Source organism: Heptranchias perlo, chromosome 31, assembly GCF_035084215.1.
Source record: "Heptranchias perlo isolate sHepPer1 chromosome 31, sHepPer1.hap1, whole genome shotgun sequence".
NCBI classification, from domain to species: Eukaryota; Metazoa; Chordata; class Chondrichthyes; order Hexanchiformes; family Hexanchidae; genus Heptranchias; species Heptranchias perlo.
The window spans coordinates 37,009,033-37,032,612 of NC_090355.1; the positions used below are offsets into that span (position 1 = coordinate 37,009,033).

At 45.0% G+C, this 23,580-nt stretch overlaps 1 protein-coding gene across 1 annotated transcript in view; it reads right to left on the reverse strand.

Moving 5' to 3' along the window:
* The window catches only part of LOC137300749 (ADAMTS-like protein 2), a 115,782-nt gene that overhangs the window by 20,337 nt on the left and 71,865 nt on the right, over positions 1 to 23,580 (reverse strand). Inside the window, 7 exon segments of the mRNA XM_067970022.1 lie at positions 7,687 to 7,842; positions 8,975 to 9,188; positions 10,750 to 10,876; positions 13,769 to 13,872; positions 13,962 to 14,017; positions 18,017 to 18,045; positions 18,048 to 18,410. Of these exon segments, the coding sequence (XP_067826123.1) occupies positions 7,687 to 7,842; positions 8,975 to 9,188; positions 10,750 to 10,876; positions 13,769 to 13,872; positions 13,962 to 14,017; positions 18,017 to 18,045; positions 18,048 to 18,410 (1,049 nt within the window).

Sequence of the window (23,580 nt, forward strand, 5' to 3'; positions counted from 1 at the left end):
CTTAGAGGCTGAGACAGGGGAAATTATAATGGAGAATAAGGAACTGGCAGAGACATTAAACAAATATTTTGTATCTGTTCACAGTAGATGACACAAAAAGCATACCAGAAATAGTGGGGAACCAAGGGGCTTATGGGAGTGAGGAACTTAAAGTAATTACTATCAGTAGAGAAAAAGTACTGGAGAAACTAATGGGACCAAAAGCTGATAAATCCCCTGGACCTGATGGCCTACATTCTAGGGTTCTAAAAGAGGTGGCTGCAGAGATAGTGGATTCATTGGTTGTGATCTTCCAAAATTCCCTAGCTTCTAGAACGGTCCCAGCATATTGGAAGGTAGCAAATGTAATCAAGAAAGGAGGGAAGAGAAAAAACAGGGAACTACAGGCCAGTTAGCCTGACATCAGTCATCGGGAAAATGCTGTAATCCATTATTAAGGAAGTGGTAACAGGGCACTTAGAAAATCATAACATGATTAGGAAAGTCAAGATGGTTTTATGAAAGGGAAATCATGTTTGACAAATTGATTAAGAGTTTTTTGAGGATGTAACTAGCAGGGTAGATAAAGGGGAACCAGTGAATGTAGTATGTTCGGATTTTTAAAAGGCATTCGATAAGGTGCCACATCAAAGGTTGTTACGCAAGGTAAGGGCTCATGGGGTTGGGGGTAATATATTAGAATGGATCGAGGATTGGTTAATGGACAGAAAACAGAGAGTAGGGATAAATGGGTCATTTTCAGGTTGGCAGGCTGTAACTAGTGGGGTGCCGCAAGGATCAGTGCTTGGGCCTCAGCTATTTACAATCTATATTAATGACTTAGATGGAGGGGCCAAGTGTAATGTATCCAAGTTTGCTACGATACAAAGCTAGGTGGGAAAGTAAAGCTGTGAGGATGACACAAAGGGCACGATATTAAAATCGGTGTGATGGCACCGATGGTGGGGGTCAATGGGCGCGCAGGTAACCCGAAAAACAAAATCTTACCATTCCCCACGCGATCGCAACTTAATTGGTGGCCCTTAGCGCTGTTTCCAGGTTTGCTGTCCGAAAGCTGCGCAGCGGGCGGACGGCGGACTGCGCACCTGCATGACCTGCTGTCAGCTGGAGTGGCTGGATTTAAAGGGCCGTTGCACCAATGGTTTTTGCTGCAGCACAGGGGCAAGCCAGCTCCAAGATTTGAAGAGATGACTAAAGTAGTGGACAGGGGAATGTCAATGGATGTTATTTATATGGACTTCCAGAAGGCATTTGATAAGGTCCCACATAAGAGACTGTTAGCTAAGATAGAAGCCCATGGAATCGAGGGAATAGTGCGGACTTGGTTAGGAAGTTGGCTGAGCGAAAGGCGACAGAGAGTAGGGATAATGGGTAGGTACTCACATTGGCAGGATGTGACTAGTGGAGTCCCCCAGGGATCTGTCTTGGGGCCTCAATTATTCACAATATTTATTAACGACTTGGATGAAGGCATAGAAAGTCTCATATCTAAGTTTGCCGATGACACAAAGATTGGTGGCATTGTAAGCAGTGGAGATGAAAACATAAAATTACAAAGGGATATTGATAGATTAGGTGAATGGGCAAAACTGTGGCAAATGGAATTCAATGTAGACAAATGTGAGGTCATCCACTTTGGATCAAAAAAGGATAGAACAGGGTACTTTCTAAATGGTAAAAAGTTAAAAACAGTGGATGTCCAAAGGGACCTCGGGGTTCAGGTACATAGATCATTGAAGTGTCATGAACAGGTGCAGAAAATAATCAAGAAGGCTAATGGAATGCTGGCCTTTATATCTGGAGGACTAGAGTACAAGGGGGCAGAAGTTATGCTGCAGCTATACAAAACCCTGGTTAGACTGCACCTGGAGTACTGTGAGCAGTTCTGGGCACCGCACCTTCGGAAGGACATATTGGCCTTGGAGGGAGTGCAGCGTAGGTTTACTAGAATGATACCCGGACTTCAAGGGTTAAGTTACGAGGAGAGATTACACAAATTGGGGTTGTATTCTCTGGAGTTTCGAAGGTTAAGCGGTGATCTGATTGAAGATTATAAGATATTAAGGGGAACAGATAGGGTGGATAGAGAGAAACTATTTCCGCTGGTTGGGGATTCTAGGAGTAGGGGGCACAGTCTAAAAATTAGAGCCAGACCTTTCAGGAGTGAGATTAGAAAACATTTCTACACACAAAGGGTGGTAGGAGTTTGGAACTCTCTTCCGCAAACGGCGATTGATACCAGCTCAATTGCTAAATTTAAATGTGAGATAGATAGCTTTTTGGCAACCAAAGGTATTAAGGGATGTGGGCCAAAGGCAGGTATATGAAGTTAGATCACAGATCAGCCATGATCTTATCAAATGGCGGAGCAGGCACGAGGGGCTGAATGGCCTACTCCTGTTCCTATATTCCTATGATTCAGTGACGCTTCACTTGAGGTCCTGCTGGCCGGGGTGAGGAGGAGAAGGGAACTATCTTACCCGGCTGACAGGAGGAAGCGCTCTGCCTCTGCCACAAGGCCTGGCTCAAGATGGCAGAGGAGGTCACCAGCAGGAGCAACATCTGCCGCACTTGGGTCCAGAGCAGGAAGTGTTTCAACGACCTAACTAGGTCAGCAAAAGTGAGCACACTTACTGATTCTCCTGCGTTCCTTGTTGCACATCACCCCCACCCCCCGCCCGCCCGCCCCTCACATCATTCTGCACTGCCAAGACTACTCCTTCACATCCCTCCTCACCCCCACTTAAGGCTCATCCCCAACTTACCTTCATTTCTTGAGCACTTCCAGGGGCTGAGTGGCCGGGTCCTGCTCCTACTTGTGTTCTTTAGATTTGAGGTTAGGATCAGATCAGCCATGATCTTATTGAATGGCGGAGCAGGCTCGAGGGGCCGATTGGCCTACTCCTGCTCCTATTTCTTATGTTCTTATGTACTTATGTACTTCCTCATCTCCCCATTTGTGAACCCAGCACTACCACTCACCCCAATCCTGATCCAATGTGATGTCTCTGTCTCATGCTCACCCTCTGATACACCTCTTTCATGGTCAGCCTCATCCAAAGCAATGCATTCATCGGCTCATCACTTCACCCTCACACGTCTGTACTTTCTTCCCTTGTAGGAGAGCGCAAAATACATGGAAGAGGGTGCGGACTGAAGAGGGGCCACAACAAACTGTGGTCCTCACAGAGGCGGAGGATGAGGCCCTGCAGATCAGCCACATCCTGGAGTGCCTGTCCATCAGAGATGCCGAGACTGGCACCCCACAAACGTCTGGTGACACAACTTTAACATTCATCACACGAATGAATTGATGTTAACAATGCTTGGCATGTTGAACACCTCAGTGTGCTCATCACAACATGACACATCTGTGATGATACTTAATATTGCCCTCTGTTCTCTTCCAGGCCCTTCAACAACTGAAGTGAGAGAGCGATTCCTCAGAGGAGCTCCCGGCCTCTAAGGGTACACCGTCATATCTTAGCGATGGGTCCTAGTAGTCAGTTAGTTGGGTTGGCAACTGGTGAGTCACCACACATACAAGTGAGCATGAGCAGACACTGGTGGCGGGGCAGCTGTGGAGAGTCCACGTTGGTGGGCGCGCTCCTCTCCAGGCTCTGCTCAGCTGGACGCAGATGCCGAACCCCGGGGGCCATTCTTTAAAAGGACAATGATCGAGGGACAGCCGCACATCTGCGAGGCACTGGAACAGGTGCCACGCACTCTCCACAATAGCAGAGAGGAGGAGAAGTCCACCTCTTGCATTAGTGGAATGGTGGCACAGGGACGTGCGGGAATGTCTGAGATAATGGCGCAGGTAAGTGCGGGAATGTCTGCGATGGAGAGAAGGCTAGCCTCCATTGAGCTTCAAGCACGCCTCGCAAATGAGTCCATTCAGGCCCTCAATGGCTGTTCGGACTCAGGGTGAGCAACATTCTGCCGCCTTAAACAGGCAGACAGAAACTTTACAAGTGGGCTTCCAAAGCATCACACAAGTCTTCCGAACTGTTGTCCAGCAGGGTGGTGGGAGTGATGTGGGCCTGGCCCAGGAGAGGGATGATAGCAAAAGGGGACATGGAAGTGTTGACTCCACTCAAAGCGCCCCAATATCTCACCCATTGCCCCCCCCCTCAACCAGTACCCACAATGCTGCCCCCTCTCCAGGTGGCTGAGTCTGCCCTTGCACTGGTGCAATTGGAGCAGTCTTTGGCGGGGCCCTCAAGGCTCCAAAACTCAGAGCGCGCACGCCAAAAGCATCTCAACAGTCAGGCCATGAACATAAGCAACCTGCCGCTACCTCTGCTACAGCCACAGGGGATGCACCACGTAGAAGTAGTAGGAAGCAAAAGGCTAATGTTTTGTGATCACGAAGGGTATGCACAACGGTGTCTGACAGACTGTGATGTTTTTCATTCACATTAAATGTTAGCATTCTCACCACTACTGCCACGTCTTGCCCATTTTTGACTGCTTTTTGTGATAGCGATCTTTCATGTGCTTCATCATGAACGGCGAGACTTGATGCCACCCAGTGGTTGTGTTTACAGTGGGTGTATGTGTAATTGTAGGATTGTTTTGAGCAGGGTGGGGGGCACTGGTGTTGGCGCTGCTCTTTCCAGGTGTTCTGAGGACTGAACTATCCTCACTTTGCAGATGTCTTTATGAGAATCGTTCAAATATTAGTGACTCCCTGGCCTCATGAGAGCCACTGCTCTGCCAATGGGTACCTCCTCCTCCTCCTCCTCCTCCTCAATGTTGATGGCAGATGTGGATGCTGGATGAGGGCATGGGGCCTCATTAACTGGTAACCCTCTCTGTTGCCCCATGTTGTGCAGGACACAACAGACGACTTTAATTCTACCCACTCTTGCTGGTGGGTATTGAAGTGTTCCCCCAGACCGATCCAGGCACCGAAATCGCTTCTTCAGCAGTCCTATTGCATGTTTAGTGACAGACCTGGTGGCGACGTGACAGTCGTTGTATTGACGCTGTGCCTCACTGATGGGGTTTCTCACAGGTGTCATGAGCCGCATGTGCATCCCTTGTCTCCGAGGAGCCATCCCTTAAGGCTGGAAGAGGGCCGGGATGTGGGATTCCCTCAGAATGAATGAATCATGGCAGCTGCCAGGGAGTCTGGCGTACACGTGAAGAAACTTTTTGTGATGGTCACAAACGAGCTGCGCGTTGATTGAGTGATATCCCTTTCTGTTGATGAATAGTCCTGGCTCGTGCGTAGGTGCTCGGATTGCTACACGCGTGCAATCGATTGCACCCAGTACACGTGGGAAGCCAGCCAGAGTGGAAACCCACTGCCCTCTCCGTCTGGCTGAGGTCGTCCATGGGGAAGTTGATGTAGTGGGACGTCCTGCGAAATAAACCATTGGTGACCTGTCATATGCACTTGTGGGCAGACAATTGAGAGGCCCCGGCAGTATCAATGATCCAGTAGCGAAGAAGTTGAGGGCAGTGGTCACTTTAACTGCCACGGACAATGCGATGCCACCAGGCACAGCAGGGAGCAGCTCGGCATGAAGGAGGCTGCAGATGTCTGCGACTATCTGGTGACTCACTCTGACCCTTCGTAGGCACTGCTCCTCAGAGAGGTCCAGGAAGCTCAGCCTTGGTCTCACGAGGGTAGTGCTTCCTGCGACGTCGGTCCCTCTGTTGATCCCCTCTCTGCTCTTGTGCGGGTTCCTGTGGCACACTTCTGTGCTGTGGAGCTGCAAGTGGCGGAAGTGCACGCTGTGCCTGGCGAGGATGGTGATGTTCCTCCTTCTCGGATGTACTGGTGAATGCAGCCATCGCACCCCCCCACCCCATCCTGATGTTGTCAGTTTGAGGGGGTCCAAAAAGTAGATAAATATGTGTAAACAGAACAATTCTGAGTGTGAACCAAGAATTCTCGGTCTAAACACAAAGCTCTTCCAGCCAAAAGTTAAATACATTAATGAAGATTTCAAGTACTTTAAATGTTTTAATTCCTGGTTTAGATATCGTCCCGCACTTCCGGGTTCGATGCACACCCAGATGGATCTGGGTTGTGCGTGTTTCTCAGCAGGTTGGAGCCGGGATTCCTTCCCGCTCCAGAAATGCCCGATTTTGTTTGCACCCCCCCCCCCGCTCCCCGCCCACAGACTTTGAAGTTATAATCGTGCCCAAAGAATCTGCAAAGGGATATAGACAGGTTAGGTGGGCAAGAAGGTGGCAGATGGAGTATAATGTGGGGAAATGTGAGGTTATTCACTTCGATAGGAAGAATAGAAAAACAATATTTTTTAAATGGTGGGAAACTATTAAATGTTGGTGTTCAGAGAGATTTGGGTGTCCTCATACAAGAAACACAAAAAGTTAGCATGCAGGTACAGCAAGCAATTAAGAAGGCAAATGGCATGTTGACCTTTATTGAAAGGGGGTTGGAGTACAAGAGTAAGGAAGTCTTACTACAGTTGTTCAGGGCTTTGGTGAGACCTCACCCGGAGTGCTGCGTACAGTTTTGGTCTCCTTATCTAAGGAAGGAATATTTGTCTTAGAGGCGGTGCAACGAAGGTTCACTAGATTGATTCCTGGAATGAGAGGGTTGTCCGACGAGGAGAGATTGAGTAAAATGGGCCTATATTCTCTGGAGTTTAGAAGATGAGAGGTGATCTCATAGAAACATATAAGATTATGAGGGGGCTTGATAGGGTTGATGCTGAGAGGTTGTTTTCCCTGGCTGGAGAGTCTAGAACTAGGGGCATAGTCGTAGGCTAAGGGGTCAGCCATGTAAGACTGAGATGAGGAGGAATTTCTTCACTCAGAGGGTTGTGAATCTTTGGAATTCTCTACCCCAGAGGGCTGTGGATACTGAGTTGTTGAGCATATTCAAGGCTGAGATAGATGGATTTTTGGACTCTAGGAAAATCAAGGGATATGGGGATCGGGCGGGAAAGTGGAGTTGAGGTCGAAGATCAACCATGTTCTTATTGAATGGCGGAGCAGGCTCGAGGGGCCGAATGGCCTACTCCTGTTCCTATTTCTTATATACCGGCATATTCCTCATTCTATCATTACCTGTAACGTAGGAAACGCGGCAGCCAATTTGAGCACAGCAAAATCCCACAAACAGCAACTAAATAAATGACCAGAATATCTGTTTTAGGTGTTGGTTGAGGGATAAATGTTTGCTAGGACACCAGGTGAACCGTCCTGCTCTTCTTCGAATAGTGCCGTGGGGCACTTTATGTCCACCTGAGAGGGCAGACGGGGCTTTGGTTTAACACCTCATCCAAAAGGCGGCACCTCTGACGGTGCAGCGCTCCCTTAGTACTGCACTGGAGCAAAAAAATTAGCATCAACATGTTTAACATATATATATATCAAGATGACATCTCATCTGGAGTTCAGCACTCAGTGCAGCGCTCCCTCGGTACTCCACTGGAGTGTCAGTCGAGATTATGCACTCAAGTTTCTGGAGGAGAGCTCGAACCCACTACCTTCTTACTCAGGGGGAAGAGTGCTACTACTGAGCCATGACTGACACCTTAATCTATTCATTTCTCTAGTGGAAAGACCATTAATAAAACAAGGGCTCATGTAGAAAAGGTGAAAGAAAAAATAAAGGAGGGCAAAGGTGGAGATGAAGATTCAAAGATGCTGCGAAGAAAATAAGAGCAATTGTTCAACCTGATCTACAGTAGGACCTACCGGGCCCCAGTCTGAAACAGTCCACTGGCGATCACAAGGGGGTCCAACACAATCTTTCTGAGATGGCGGCTTTGTTTTCTCATCACACAACCATTCTTCCTTTGAGCATCTCACTTCCCTGGTCACAGTAACCAGTTCTGCACACTTTGCTGTACACTGGGAAAGAAAATGCATTAGGGTATGTCACAAAACAGAACTGCAAAACAGATCTTTAATCCTTTGTTATAGCTCTTCCAATGTACTGAGTTATATGAGTTACAAAACGTGAGGGACTGAGCCAGCGATTCCCACTCGGTGAGCTCCCAAACAGACTTTCTGTCAGGGGAAGGCAGTAAGAGGAGACCAGCTGTTTTGCCACACGGAGGGGAACTGTCCCTCTGCATCTGCCAGGACAAGAACAGCTTTGGTTGAGAGCATGTTTCCCATCCAGATTCCTAGTTGAGGAAGTATGGGTGTAATGGGAGACCTGAATAAGAGAACAGTGAGAATGTTGCCAACTCTTTTTACCAATTACACAGCAACAGATTTTGCTTGTAGATCTAAAGGACTTCATTCTGCTCATTTTTTTGCTTCCCTTTTTTAAGCAAGATATTATAGGATGGCGAGTCAGTCTGACATGCTTCATCATGCGGAGCATCAGCATCATATGTGCTGCAGTTCGCATTAAAAATATTACCCTCCACTCACTTTTGGTAATTAGTGGCACTCTGGATAGTTCCTGACAGATACGACCATCCCTATGGATGGTTCTTTGCCGATTTCCCCTCATGTGAATGGAGATGGAAGATGGAAGACCTGCCTGATGACTTCAGGTAAGAAAGGGAACCTTTCCAAGTATCAGCAGCCTCTTCCTTTTGAACCTCCCTTGGAATATTTGTCAGAATCTGTGAGGTGCTCCACTTGTAAACAATTACATATTGAATCCATTACATAACATAAATTGGGACTTTGTACAAAATGTTTGAGTCAGGGCTCACTTCAGTGCTTCAAAAATTCTCAATTTTGTAGGGTTAAAAAATTAGCCGATGTTGTGCTTTATATGAGAAAACACTGGCCCACACCAGGAGCAGTCCGAATGTAATAATGGGAAAAACACAATTGTGTACATTGGGGAAATTTGTGCAGGGCACAAAAGCCAAGTAACTCAGCATGAAAATCTCTTAGAAACAGGAATCCTTAATAATGTCCCTATTGGATTGTTTGATGTACACATGACACATGGACTACAACAACTGAATGAACATTAGAGACTATATTAGTTACATGTAAAAACATGAAGTAATCCTACCTCTGACCACTCGGACATCTCCCACTGCGGGCCACAAGCTGGGTTTTTGCAGGTTTTGCGTTCTGATGGCCTGAATAGATCAGCAGATTCACACATTTCATTGTACACTGAGCTGTCAAACCCTGCAGAAATCATCTTCCAGCAGCGGACTATTCGCAATTGGTATCCTTCGCCACAAGTGCGTGAACATTCACTCCAGCTACTCGTCTCCCATCTGCAACAAGTTATTTACAAAAAGGACAAACCAGTGCATGCTATGTGAACACTACCCATCCTCCTACTTCCAGATTAAAATGGAACCAACTAAGAGAAAAATTGTTGCGGTATTAAAGATCCTTAAGCGTATTGACAAGTTTAACCCTGAGAAACTGTTTACCATGGCCTTAAAAACTACAAAGAGGAAACATGGGATGAAACTGATAAGAGGGAAGGTGAATGAACAGGTCAAATAAAGCTAGAGGGTGGTGAATGTTTGGAATGGATTGCCCAGGAAGGCAATTATAGCCAATATCATCAGTAATTCTAACAGGGAATTGGATAGGCATTTTGAGAGACAATTAATTGAGGGGTATAGGTAGTGAATTGTGTGTTTTGTTTTGAACTCTGACGGCCCTAAATTGTTTTTTCTTGTCAGGTGAGCTGCCTGTAGAGGCGTGACCAGTGCCGGCAGCTCATTCCCAAGCACTCAGACGAGGCCCGAGGAACAATTTCTATCGATCCTTGGGCCTCTTGATTTGAGTGCGGCTTCTCGCACAGAGCTGAGTCTGGGCCCAAAAACAGGCCCAGACTCCTTTCTACCCCAGCATCTCCATTTAGTAACCTGATTGAGATCAAAAATTCACCATGTGCAGAATTGCAGTGGAAGATCTTACATAAAACCAGTCCAATGAAATACAATCATAGAAACTACGGTAGGAGGCTATTCAGCCCACTGCACCTGCCCCAATGCTAGCTCTTCAACTGAAGCTAACTACTCTCATCCCATTACTATGCTTTTCTCCCATATTCTTTTGTAGACTTCCTTTCCAAATCTTTCTCCAGTGCCTTTATATGATGTTATAGTCTCTGCATCAATAGCCACTTGTGCTAAAGCATTCCATGTTCTAGTAACCTTCTGTGTGACGACATTTCTTCCAATTGCCCTGCAATATCATCCCCATTATGCTTATGTCCAAATCAGTTATATAAACAAATGGAAAGCAAGAAGTTCCAGCACCTCCCAAACCCACGCCTTCTACCACCTAGAAGGACAAGGGCAGCAGGCTCATGGGAACAACACCACCTGCACGTTCCCCTCCAAGTCACACACCATCCCGACTTGGAAATATATCACTGTTCCTTCATCGTCACTGGGTCAAAATCCTGGAACTCCCTTCCTAACAGCACTGTGGGAGAACCTTCACCACATGGCCTGCAGCGGTTCAAGAAGGCGGCTCACCACCACCTTCTCAAGGGCAATTAGGGATGGGCAATAAATGCCAGCCTTGCCAGCGATGCCCACATCCCATGAATGAATAAAAAAAAAATCCCTGGGTTACATCAACTACCCAAATCCTATCAATCCAAAAAACATCCATTTACCCATACTCTTTCCTTTCTGCCAGCTCACCATCTGTCTACCCATTCAGCTGCATTGCCTTTAATCCATATGCCGTTAATTTTTGTAAAAGGTCAATATTTAATGCAATATAGCTCCAACCACATTTTGAGAAATATCGTTTCAATAAATACTAGGTGTATGAAAGGATAATATAAACAGAAAACTGGTTACTTACCTTGGTTGACATTCTCTTCCGACACAATACTCATGAACTGGCTCTGGGCGAGTCAAAGAATCACAATATGAATCGTCAACTTCAATGCCATCATAACGAACACACAATGCATATGAAGTGGATACTCCTGCACACAGCAATACAAAGAGCGAGCTGTTCTAAACAGTTTTTTAAACAGGAACACATTACACGTGACAGTGTTCTCTTTTAATCCTGCACCATGGATAAGGATAACAAATACAGTTATTTGGCACCAGTTGATCACAAAATCAGCTCTAGTCATCTGGCTGTGAACTAATCATAGATGATACAGCACAGGAGGCCATTCGGCCCATTGTGCCTGTGCCGGCTCTTTGAAAGAGCTATCCAATTAGTCCCACTCCCCTGCCCTTTCCCCACAGCCCTGTAAAATTTTTCCCTTCAAGTATTTATCCAATTCCCTTTTGAAAGTTATTATTGAATCTGCTTTCACCGCCCTTCCAGGCAGCACATTCCAGATCATAACAACTCACTGAGTAAAAAGTTTCTCCTCTTTTCCCCTCTGGTTCTTTTGCCAATTACCTTAAATCTGTGTCCTCTGGTTATCGACCCTTCCGCCACTGGAAACAGTTTCTCCTTATTTACTCTCTCAAAACCCTTCGTGATTTTGATCACCTCTATTAAATCTCCTCTTAACATTCTCTGCTCTAAGGAGACAACACCAGATTCTCTAGTCTCTCCACATAACTGAAGTCTGCACCCTCTATGAGGCCTTGACATCCTTCCTAAAATGTGGTGCCCAGAATTGGACACAATACTCCAGCTGGGGCCTAACTAGTGTTTTATAAATATCAGTACTTTTACAGTCTGTTTTCAGCATTTTACACTGTATCTCTGGGGGTTCTAGCAGTCTCCCACAAATTTATGGCAGGAGACCGGGCGTACCCCTGTGCAATTTCAGGGCCATTATCTACTCATCACACAATTCCATTCAGGCTGCCTTTCGTTCCTGTTCAATCACAGGAAAGTTTAAAGATAATTCATGACTAGCGAGTAGAAACAAATATATCTTTTATCACTAGATACAAGTCTTTTAAATCAGATAGGAAAGGGGAATCAGACATTCCGATAACATCACTGGTGGCCCAGGTGTACCTTTCACTTGGGGTATACATAGTAATTCTGTCTAAGCGGTTAACCAGTTGCAAACACTGCACTGCTTCTTTTTAATCATATCTCTCTGAAGACAATTTAACTAGTGCTCAATTTTATTCGTAAGTGCGTTTATAATATTATTATTGCATGCACATGATCACCCCAGTAATGCTTGTTGAATATTTTGTTACTTGAAACAAATGCCAAAGAGTTCTCTTGACATCGAGCTCTAACAATTATTGGGAAGTGGAGGGGTTCATTTAAACATCAGGATGCACGCAACCAATTCACACTTTTTTTGGTACTCCATGATGTAATGTTTCTCCATTTGTTCTATAATTTCATTTAGCACAATTACAAGAAATGCATTGGTTGGGGCACCAGCATCAGGCAGGCTGAAATCATGAATCCCTTTATATGCACCAGTGCTCTGATCCTGCTATAAATATATTAATGAGAAGTTATATTCTACTTGAAACCCTTAATGTGAGGTGATATATTTTGTGAGCTAAAGACACCAGTGTCTGATCAGCTACACTGGATGCCCAACAGTCCATGAGGAGTTTGACTGAATAATTTGCAGATACTCATTACGTATAGATGTAATTATTCAGAAATAACATGCCTGCTCATTACAGTTATGCTGCTGCTTCAGAGCATCCAATATTATGATGATCATGAATACAAAGAGGACTGACTGATCTTATCACATATAAACCATCCTATCACTGAGCAAGATTTGTCCTCATTTAACTGAAAATTCCTTCCAGAATATACTCTAATGTAGAAATATTCTTTCCATTCTGAACTGGGCAGAAAGCAAGCCGGCTGTCCGAGCTGCTTGGCTAGTGTATAAGCTGGGGTGGTGGGGCAATATCCTTCTTTGGGTGTTCAGAGGTTACATTTCACTGTTCCACCTAAATATCTGAAGCCTGTAAATCCTTGGACCATGCAAAGAAAAAAAAGAATGAATTTGCATTTCTATAGCATTTTTCAGGATGTCCCAAAGCATTTCACAACCAATGAAGTACTTTTGAAGAGTAGTCATTGTTGTAATATAGGGAAACACGGCAGCCAATTTGTGCACAGCAAAGTCTCAAAAGCAGTAAATGAGGTAAAGACCAGATAATCTGTTCTTAGTGATATTGGTTGAGGGATAAATATTGGCCAGGACACTGGGGAGAACTCCCCTGCTCTTCTTTAAACAGTGCCATATGATTTTTTACATCCACCTGAGAGGGCAGTAGAGGCTTCTGTTTAACATCTCACCCAGAAGACAGCACCTCCAACAGTGCACCACGGGCTCAGCACTGCACTGAAGTGTCAGCCTAGATTATTGTCGGAAATTTCCTTATCCACTCCTGATCGGCAGCCATAATTTTGGTAGAAATCCTATTTATGCATCTATCTGGGGCTCCCTCTGGCACATTGGGAGAATCCCTGAGAACATTTCCAATTACGTACTTGAGTCTCTGGAATGGGGCATGAACCCACAACCCTGTGATTGAGAGGTGAGAATGCTACCACTGAGCTAAGGCTGACACCAAGTGGTGAAATGTTGAGACATGATGGGGTTAAGAGGTGTGACCGACATGGCCTCCATTCTGGGGTAGTCCAGTTTGTACCCCAATAGTCAATCATAATGTTTGATGTTTTGGAAGATATTTAGGAGGGAGGTAGTGGGGTTGGTTACATAAAACAGCATGTAAATGATTATACTTCAGTCTTGTCTCTTTGCCAGCAGGGGCTTCTTGTAACAGTTAATGAAGTCAATGGGCGTACTCTCTTAAAGGAATACTTCTCCTGACATACCACCTATGGACTTCATTAATCACGCTGTAAGTTGCAGTTCCATGATATGAATATGTAAGAGCATACAGGGTACCTGTTGTGCAGGTGGAACTACAGGGTTCGTGAGATGACAACTTCCATCGGTACATGTCAGCAGCACTCACCCCCAGCCCCTTTCTCAGCAGCTTCAGTCTGTTTCTGAAAGAAAGCAATGGAGAAAGAAATTAGGACTGGAGCAAAGTAAACAGGAACAAAGCACTGCACAAACATGTGTGTTACAAACCTACCTGTCCTGCTGTTCAAGAAGAATTCCAAGACTCGTTACAAGCAGAGCTTCAGCTGGCTAGAAACAGAGAGAATGTAATAAAAATACCCAGCTTTAAAGAAACAAAAGACCATTTAAATATCAGACAGATGCGCCATTTTTACATCATGTGTTATGACTGATATTCCAATATCAATATTAAGATACCAGTCCAACAGATGACTGTTTTAATTGTTTTTTTTAAAAACAGTTGAAAAGTTTTCTGACTGTTTTTGATGCATGAAACTCTCAGATTACAATATTTTGGCTAAAATATAACATTGTACCTAATAATAAAAATCTGACTGGACAGATTTAACGTTTCTGCTTCAAACAGTTTGATATTACTGTAAATGTTTTAACTATGTACATAATATCAAAGCAGTTCTGTTGCTACATGTGCCTCACTGTTACAGCCTGTACAATCTCTAGACAGCAGAAGCTCTGACATGAACGGCAAACAATGGAAAGCACTGATTCCAGGAACGTCACTGGCGGGTTGGTAAGCTCACGTGCCCTCAGGAAAGGCTCACTATCTATGCACAGAGCTTCTTGTACAAATTGCTATGGGCATAGCTGTCACTCAGATTCAAAAACTATAATGAGGACTTTGGTGCAATATTAAGAAATGCTCCTGACCTAACAGTGGCCATGACCTCCCACTTTCTTGCTACCAGCACTAATTCTGCTGGTAAGTCCAGGTACAGATCTGACAGACTCCCAGCAAAGTGCACATGCCAGACACAAAGCTATCTAAAATTGCTATTCGCATCCAATTTACATGGACTCCTTTGCAGCGTCTAGCCACCTCCACAGCTATTTAGCCATTGGGAAACTGGGAGCAGAGTCCACGTAAGGTAGTTCTGTTTACAACAGCATTCTCTGAGTTTAGTATGCTGACTGTTCTGCAAACAATGTCTGAATATGGCTGGAGTTAGTCTGATAGTCTACTTTAGTATATTTATTTTTAATTGACATTGCATTGGTTTGTGTTAAATGTGCATTTTAGCCTGTGTTAAACCTGCATAATTATGGCACTGAAAATCTGCAACATTTTAGGCAGTGTATGAGAATAGTTTAGTGGGTAACATGAAAGGGAACCCAAAAGTCTTTTGTAAACATATAAATAGTAAAAGGGTCGTCAAAGGATGGGTGGGCTGATTAGGGACCAGTAAGTAGAACTTCTTGTGGAGGCAGAGGGCTTGGCTGTGGTACTAAATGGATATTTTGCATCTGTCTTCACCAAAGAGGATGCTGCCAATGTCACAGTAATGGAGGAGGTAGTAGAGAAATTGGATAAGACAAAAATAAATAAAGAGGAGATACTAAAAACTGCACTCAACGTAGAAATGTCACCTGGTCCAGATGGGATACATCCTCGGTTGCTGAGGGAAGTAAGGATGGAAATTGCGCAGGCTCTGGCCATAATCTTCCAATCCTCACTAGATTTGGGAGTGGTGCCGGAAGACTGGAGGATTGTAAATGTTACACAGCTGTTCAAAAAAAGGGGATGGGGATAAACCCGGCATCTACAGGCCAGTCAGCCTAACATCGGGGGTGGGGAAACTTCTAGAGACAATGATCCGGGACAAAATTAATTAGCACTTGGAAAAATATGGGTTAATAAATGAAAGCCAGCTCGGATTTGTTAAAGGCAAATCGTGTTTGACTAACTTATTTGAGTTCTTTTTGAAGTAATGGAGAGGGTTGATAAGAGTAGTGTGGTTGATGTTGTGAATATGGACTTTCAAAAAGGTGTCTGATAAAGGATAAAGTACCACATAAAGACTTGTTAGCAAAATTGAAACCCATGGGATTAAAGGGCTAATGGCAGCATGGATGCAAAATTGGCTAAGGGAAAGAAAGCAGAGAGTAGTGATGAATGGATGTTTTTCAGACTGGAGGGAAGTATACAGTGGTGTCCCGCAGGGGTTGGTGTCGGGACCATTGCTCTTTTTGATAATATATTATTGACCTGGACTTAGGTATACAGGGTATAATTTCAAAGTTTGCAGATGACACGAAACTCGGAAATGTAGTAAACAGTGAGAGGGATAGTAACAGACTTCAGGAGGACAGAGACAGACTAGTGAAATGGGCAGACACATAGCAGATTAAATTTAATGCAGAGAAGTGTGAAGTGATTAATTTTGGCAGGAAGAATGAGGAGAGAAATTATAAACCAATGGTGCAATTTTAAAGGGGGTGCAGGAACAGAGGGACCTGGGGTGTATGTACACAAGTCTTTAAAGGTGGCAGGTCAAGTTGAGAAGGCTGTTGAAAAGGCATACGGGATCCTTGGCTTTATAAATAGAGGCATAGAGTACAAAAGTAAGCTAAACCTTTATGAAACACTGGTTAAGCCGCAGCAGGAGTGTTGTGTCCAATTCTGGGCACCACACTTTAGGAGGGATAGAAACATAGAAAATAGGAGCACAAGTAGGCCATTCGGCCCTTCGAGCCTGCTCCGCCATTCAATATGATCATGGCTGATCCACTATCTCAATACCATATTTCCGCTCTCTCCCCATACCCCTTGATGCCTTTTGTGTCTAGAAATCTATCTAGCTCCATCTTAAATATATTCAGGGACTTGGCCTCCACAGCTTTCTGGGGTAGAGAATTCCACAGGTTCACCACCCTCTGAGTGAAGGAATTTCTCCTCATCTCAGTCCTAAATGTCCTACCCCGTATCCTGAGACTGTGTCCCCTTGTTCTGGACCCCCCCAGCCAGGGGAAACATCCTCCCTGCATGCTGTCTGCCCAGCCCTTTCAGAATTTTATATGTTTCAATGAGATCCCCTCTCATTCTTCTAAACTCGAGTGAATACATGATGTGGAGATGCCGGTGATGGACTGGGGTTGACAATTGTAAACAATTTTACAACACCAAGTTATAGTCCAGCAATTTTATTTTAAATTCACAAGCTTTCGGAGGCTTCCTCCTTCCTCAGGTAAATGTGAAGTGCGAGTGAATACAGGCAGAGTCGACCCAATTTCTCCTCATATGACAGTCATGCCATCCCAGGGATCAGTCTAGTGAACCTTCACTGCACTCCCTCTATGGCAAATATATCCTTTCTTAGGTAAGAAGACGAAAACTGCACACAATACTCCAGATGTGGTCTCACCAAGGCCTTGTATAACTGCAGTAAGACATCCTTGCTCCTATACTCAAATCCTCTTGCAATGAAGGCTAACATACCATTCGCCTTCCTAACTGCTTGCTGCACCTGCATGTTTGCTTTCAGTGCCTGGTGTACAAGGACACCCAGGTCCAGGCCTTAGAGAGGGGGCAGAGGAGATTTACTAGAATGGTACCAGGGATGAAAGACTTCAGTTATGTGGAGAATTACAAAGAATGTACAGCACAGAAACAGGCCATTTGGCCCAACAGGTCCATGCCAGTGTTTATGCACCACGTGAGCCTCCTCCAACCCTTCTTCATCTCATCCTATCAACATATCCTACTATTCCCTTCTCCCTCGTGTTTATCTAGCTTCCACTTATCTGTTTATGACATCACTACCTTTGTCCACTTCCTGTACCTTACTTCACCGTCTCACTATAAGATCGGATCTCACAAGTTTCAATTGCAGTGTTGTTATCGACTTTACCAAGTAACGTTTTACTTTTACAAACTTTTTCATATTGCTGCACGATGTCTAACAGCATGACTGCAATGAGTATCAGTCCAGCAGTGCAATGTATTATACAGTTACTGGCCAGCCACAATTTAAGCTGACACATAGCTCTTCACACTACCTTGCTTAGCAAGAGAGCAGTGATGTCTGGGCAGGTTTCTATTTGAGTACGTGAAGGGCAACTGAAAAATAGCAGCCCAAATAAGCAGCGGTTATATGTGGCCTTCAACAGAAAAAAATCCACATAACACTTTGTAAGAAGATGCACATTTTTTAAGTTATGGATTTGTCTAATACCAGGATAAACAATATATCTGGAGCAAAGTGAACTGCAACAGGTTATGAGAGACAAAGACAACACAACTCTGCAAAACTATTTGATAAGTTAACTTACCGTATTTTCTGTGTTCGGTTTGCTTGGTGAATAACACGCAGAAATGTTTCGTTGGAGAACGGAATCTCTGCAGACATGTTAAAGGCTTTACCGAAGGTCAGTTCCAGGAACGTGTCATTAATTCTATAGCTCCCCATCCTTTTGTTTTCTTCATAATACACCAGAAAACTGGCTATGCTGGACTCTGCAGAGTACAGTGGGCCTCCTCTTGTGTTGTCAGTCATATTTGCACTAAGTTCGATGTTTATATCAGAAGAATGTCCATTTGTAAATGTGTCTGTCAATTGATGCTTGGACATAAATATATATTCTTGTGAGGTCAACTTTGAGACTAAGTCTATGGCTGTATAATCATTGTCTTCAACACTGTTAGGCTGGGTGTTATTTTTGATGTCTGTAGCAAAGCAGAAAGATAAATCAGTACCAACCAAAGATTATTCATTGGAAAAACAGCAAGAGCTTAAACAGATTAAGCAATATTTAAGGACAACAACTTGCTTGTATAGCATTTCACAGAGCCATAATCAAATAATGAATGCCAAGCTAAAGAACGAAATATTAGGAGCGGTGACCAAAAGCTTGGTCAAAGAGTTGGATTTAAGCTGAGCGTTGAAGTAGAGGTGGAGGGGTTTAGGGATGGAATTGCAGAGCATGGAGCCACGGGGCTCAAGGCACAAACACCAATGGTGGCGCAAAGGGAGCAGGGGTTGCAAAAGTGGCCAGAGGTATCAGGCTGGAGGAGAGGTGATGAATGGTTTGAAACATGATGAGAGTTTTAAATTGGAGTCGTTGAGGGACTGGAGGCAGTGTAGGTCAACAAGGACAGGGGTGATGGGTGAGCAGGACTTGGTGCGGGATATAATACGGGCAGCAGATTTCTGGATGAGCTGAAGTTTAAGGAGGGTGGAGGACAGGAGGCTGGCCAGGAACGAAGTAGAATTGTCAAGTCTGGATGTGACAAAAGCTTGGATGAGGGTTTCAGCATCAGATGGGCTCAGGTTGGGTTAGAGGCAGGCAATGTTATGTTGGTAGAAGTAGGCAGTCTTTGTGATAGAGAGGACAGCTCAGCTCAGGATGGAATACGACGTTGAGGTTGCAAATGTAGGTTTTAGGGATAGTAGTATTAAAATGACTAACATACACTGACAGAAAATGGCTGATAAAATATGCATTATGGGAAAGAGAAGTTAGCCTGAGCTACAAATTGAGACAGGTATTTCATTGCAGACAAGTCACCGAGGCAACAATAAGAAGACATTCCTTTGAATCAGCTAGCTGAAACCGTAATCAAATAAGGAGGAAAAACAGGGCTTTGTCTGTTATTAACCACAATACAAGCTTAAGCAAGAGTGAGTAATACAATAGATTGGGTTATAATGTGTAATGTTTATACCTATGATTATAAAACTATAAGAAAGACCATAATTAACAGTAGGCAAGCTAGTTCATGGGATGTGGGCGTCGCTGGCGAGGCCAGCATTTATTGCCCTTGAGAAGGTGGTGGTGAGCCGCCTTCTTGAACCGCTGCAGTCCGTGTGGTGAAGGTTCTCCCACAGTGCTGTTAGGAAGGGAGTTCCAGGATTTTGACCCAGCGACGATGAAGGAATGGTGATATATTTCCAAGTCGGGATGGTGTGTGACTTGGAGGGGAACGTGCAGGTGGTGTTGTTCCCATGTGCCTGCTACCCTTGTCCTTCTAGGTGGTAGAGGTAGCGGGTTTGGGAGGTGCTGTCAAAGAAGCCTTGGCGAGTTGCTGCAGTGCATCCTGTGGATGGTACACACTGCAGCCACAGTGCGCCGGTGGTGAAGGGAGTGAATGTTTAGGGTGGTGGATGGGGTGCCAATCAAGCGGGCTGCTTTGTCCTGGATGGTGTTGAGCTTCTTGAGTGTTGTTGGAGCTGCAGTCATCCAGGCAAATGCAGAGTATTCCATCACGTTCCTGACTTGTGCCGTGTAGATGGTGGAGTCAGGAGGCGAGTCACTCGCCGCAGAATACTCAGCCTTTGACCTGCTCTTGTAGCCACAGTATTCATATGGCTGGTCCAGTTAAGTTTCTGGTCAATGGTGACCCCCAGGATGTTGATGGTGAGGGGTTCAGCAATGGTTATGCTGTTGAATGTCAAGGGGAGGTGGTTAGACGCTCTCTTGTTGGAGATGGTCATTGCCTGGTGCAAATGTTACTTGCCACTTATCAGCCCAAGCCTGGATGTTGTCCAGGTCTTGCTGCATGCGGGCACGGACTGCTTCGTTATCTGAGGGGTTGCAAATGGAACTGAACACTGTGCAATCATCAGCAAACATCACCATTTCTGACCTTATGATGGAGGGAAGGTCATTGATGAAGCAGCTGAAGATGGTTGGGCCGAGGACACTGCCCTGAAGAACTCCTGCAGCAATGTCCTGGGGCTGAGATGATTGGCCTCCAACAGCCACTACCATCTTCCTTTGTGCTAGGTATGACTCCAACCACGGGAGAGTTTTCCCCCTGATTCCCATTGACTTCAATTTTGCTCGGGCTCCTTGGTGCCACACTCGGTCAAATGCTGCTTGATGTCAAGGGCAGTCACTCTCACCTCAACATGTTGCAACAGACGTGTTTCAGCCAGCAGCCAGTGGGACATTCAAATGCTTATTTGACATAGAATCATAGATGTTTACAACATGGAAACAGGCCCTTCGGCCCAACATGTCCATGTCGCCCAGTTTATACCACTAAGCTAGTCCCAGTTGCCTGCACTTGGCCCATATCCCTCTATACCCATCTTACCCATGTAACTGTCCAAATGCTTTTTAAAAGACAAAATTGTACCCGTCTCCACTACTGCCTCTGGCAGCTCGTTCCAGACACTCACCACCCTTTGAGTGAAAAAATTGCCCCTCTGGACCCTTTTGTATCTCTCCCCTCTCACCTTAAATCTATGCCCCCTCGTTATAGACTCCCCTACCTTTGGGAAAAGATTTTGACTATCTACCTTATCTATGCCCCTCATTATTTTATAGACTTCTATAAGATCACCCCTTAACCTCCTACTCTCCAGGGAAAAAAGTCCCAGTCGATCCAACCTCTCCCTATAAGTCAAACCATCAAGTCCCGGTAGCATCCTAGTAAATCTTTTCTGCACTCTTTCTAGTTTAATAATATCCTTTCTATAATAGGGTGACCAGAACTGTACACAGTATTCCAAGTGTGGCCTAACTAATGTCTTGTACAACTTCAACAAGACATCCCAACTTCTGTATTCAATGTTCTGACCAATGAAACCAAGCATGCTGAATGCCTTCTTCACCACCCTATCCACCTGTGACTCCACTTTCAAGGAGCTATGAACCTGTACTCCTAGATCTCTTTGTTCTATAACTCTCCCCAACGCCCTACCATTAACGGAGTAGGTCCTGGCCCGATTCGATCCACCAAAATGCATCACCTCACATTTATCTAAATTAAACTCCATCTGCCATTCTTCGGCCCACTGGCCCAATTTATCAAGATCCCGTTGCAATCCTAGATAACCTTCTTCACTGTCCACAATGCCACCAATCTTGGTGTCATCTGCAAACTTACTAACCATGCCTCCTAAATTCTCATCCAAATCATTAATATAAATAACAAATAACAGCGGACCCAGCACCGATCCCTGAGGCACACCGCTGGTCACAGGCCTCCAGTTTGAAAAACAACCCTCTACAACCACCCTCTGTCTTCTGCCGTCAATCCAATTTTGTATCCAATTGGCCACCTCACCTTGGATCCCGTGAGATCTAACCTTATGTAACAACCTACCATGCGGTACCTTGTCAAAGGCTTTGCTAAAGTCCATGTAGACCACGTCTACTGCACAGCCCTCATCTATCTTCTTGGTTACCCCTTCAAAAAACTCAATCAAATTTGTGAGACATGATTTTCCTCTCACAAAACCATGCTGACTGTTCCTAATCAGTCCCTGACTCTCCAAATGCCCGTAGATCCTGTCTCTCAGAATACCCTCTAACAACTTACCCACTACAGATGTCAGGCTCACCGGTCTGTAGTTCCCAGGCTTTTCCCTGCCGCCCTTCTTAAACAAAGGCACAACATTTGCTACCCTCCAATCTTCAGGCACCTCACCTGCAGCTGTCGATGATTCAAATATCTCTGCTAGGGGACCCGCAATTTCCTTCCTAACCTCCCATAACGTCCTGGGATACACTTCATCAGGTCCCGGAGATTTATCTACCTTGATGCGCGTTAAGACTTCCAGCACCTCCCTCTCTGTAATATGTACACTCCTCAAGACATCACTATTTATTTCCCCAAGTTCCCTAACATCCATGCCTTTCTCAACCGTAAATACCGATGTGAAATATTCATTTAGGATCTCACCCATCTCTTGTGGTTGCGCAGATAGATGACCTTGTTGATCCTTCAGAGGCCCTACTCTCTCCCTAGTTACTCTTTTGCCCTTTATGTATTTGTAGAAGCTCTTTGGATTCACCTTTGCCTTATCTGCCAAAGCAATCTCATGTCCCCTTTTTGCCCTCCTGATTTCTCTCTTAACTCTACTCCGGCAATCTCTATACTCTTCAAGGGATCCACTTGATCCCAGCTGCCTATGCATGTCATATGCCTCCTTCTTCTTTCTGACCAGGGCCTCAATCTCCCGAGTCATCCAAGGTTCCCTACTTCTACCAGCCTTGCCCTTCACTTTATAAGGAATGTGCTTACCCTGAACCCTGGTTAACACACTTTTGAAGGCCTCCCACTTACCAGACGTCCCTTTGCCTGCCAACAGACTCTCCCAATCAACTTCTGAAAGTTCCTGTCTAATACCATCAAAATTGGCCTTTCCCCAATTTAGAATTTTAACTTTTGGACCAGACCTATCATTCTCCATAGCTATCTTAAAACTAATGGAATTATGATCACTGGTCCCAAAGTGATCCCTCACTAACACTTCTGTCACCTGTCCTTCCTTATTTCCCAAGAGGAGGTCAAGTTTTACCCCCTCTCTAGTCGGGCCATCCACATACTGAATGAGAAATTCCTCCTGAATACACTCAACAAATTTCTCTCCGTCCAAGCCCCTAATGCTATGGCTGTCCCAGTCAATGTTGGGACAGTTGAAGTCCCCTACTATTACCACTCTATTTTTCTTGCAGCTGTCTGTAATCTCCTTACATATTTGCTCCTCAATTTCCCGTTGACTATTTGGGGGTCTGTCGTACAATCCTATCAAAGTGATCTCTCCCTTCTTATTTTTCAGTTCTACCCATATAGACTCAGTGGGCGAACCCTCGGATATATCCTCTCTCACTACTGCCGTGATGTTCTCCCTAATCAAGAACGCAACTCCCCCTCCTCTCTTACCTCCTGCTCTATCTTTCCTATAGCATCTGTACCCTGGAACATTGAGCTGCCAGTCCTGCCCCTCCCTTAGCCATGTTTCAGTAATAGCTATAACATCCCAGTCCCATGTACCCATCCATGCCCTGAGTTCATCTGCCTTGCCCATCAGACTTCTTGCATTGAAATAAATGCAGTTTAATCTAGACTTCCCTTGGTCTTTGCCCTGCTTTCTCAGACCATC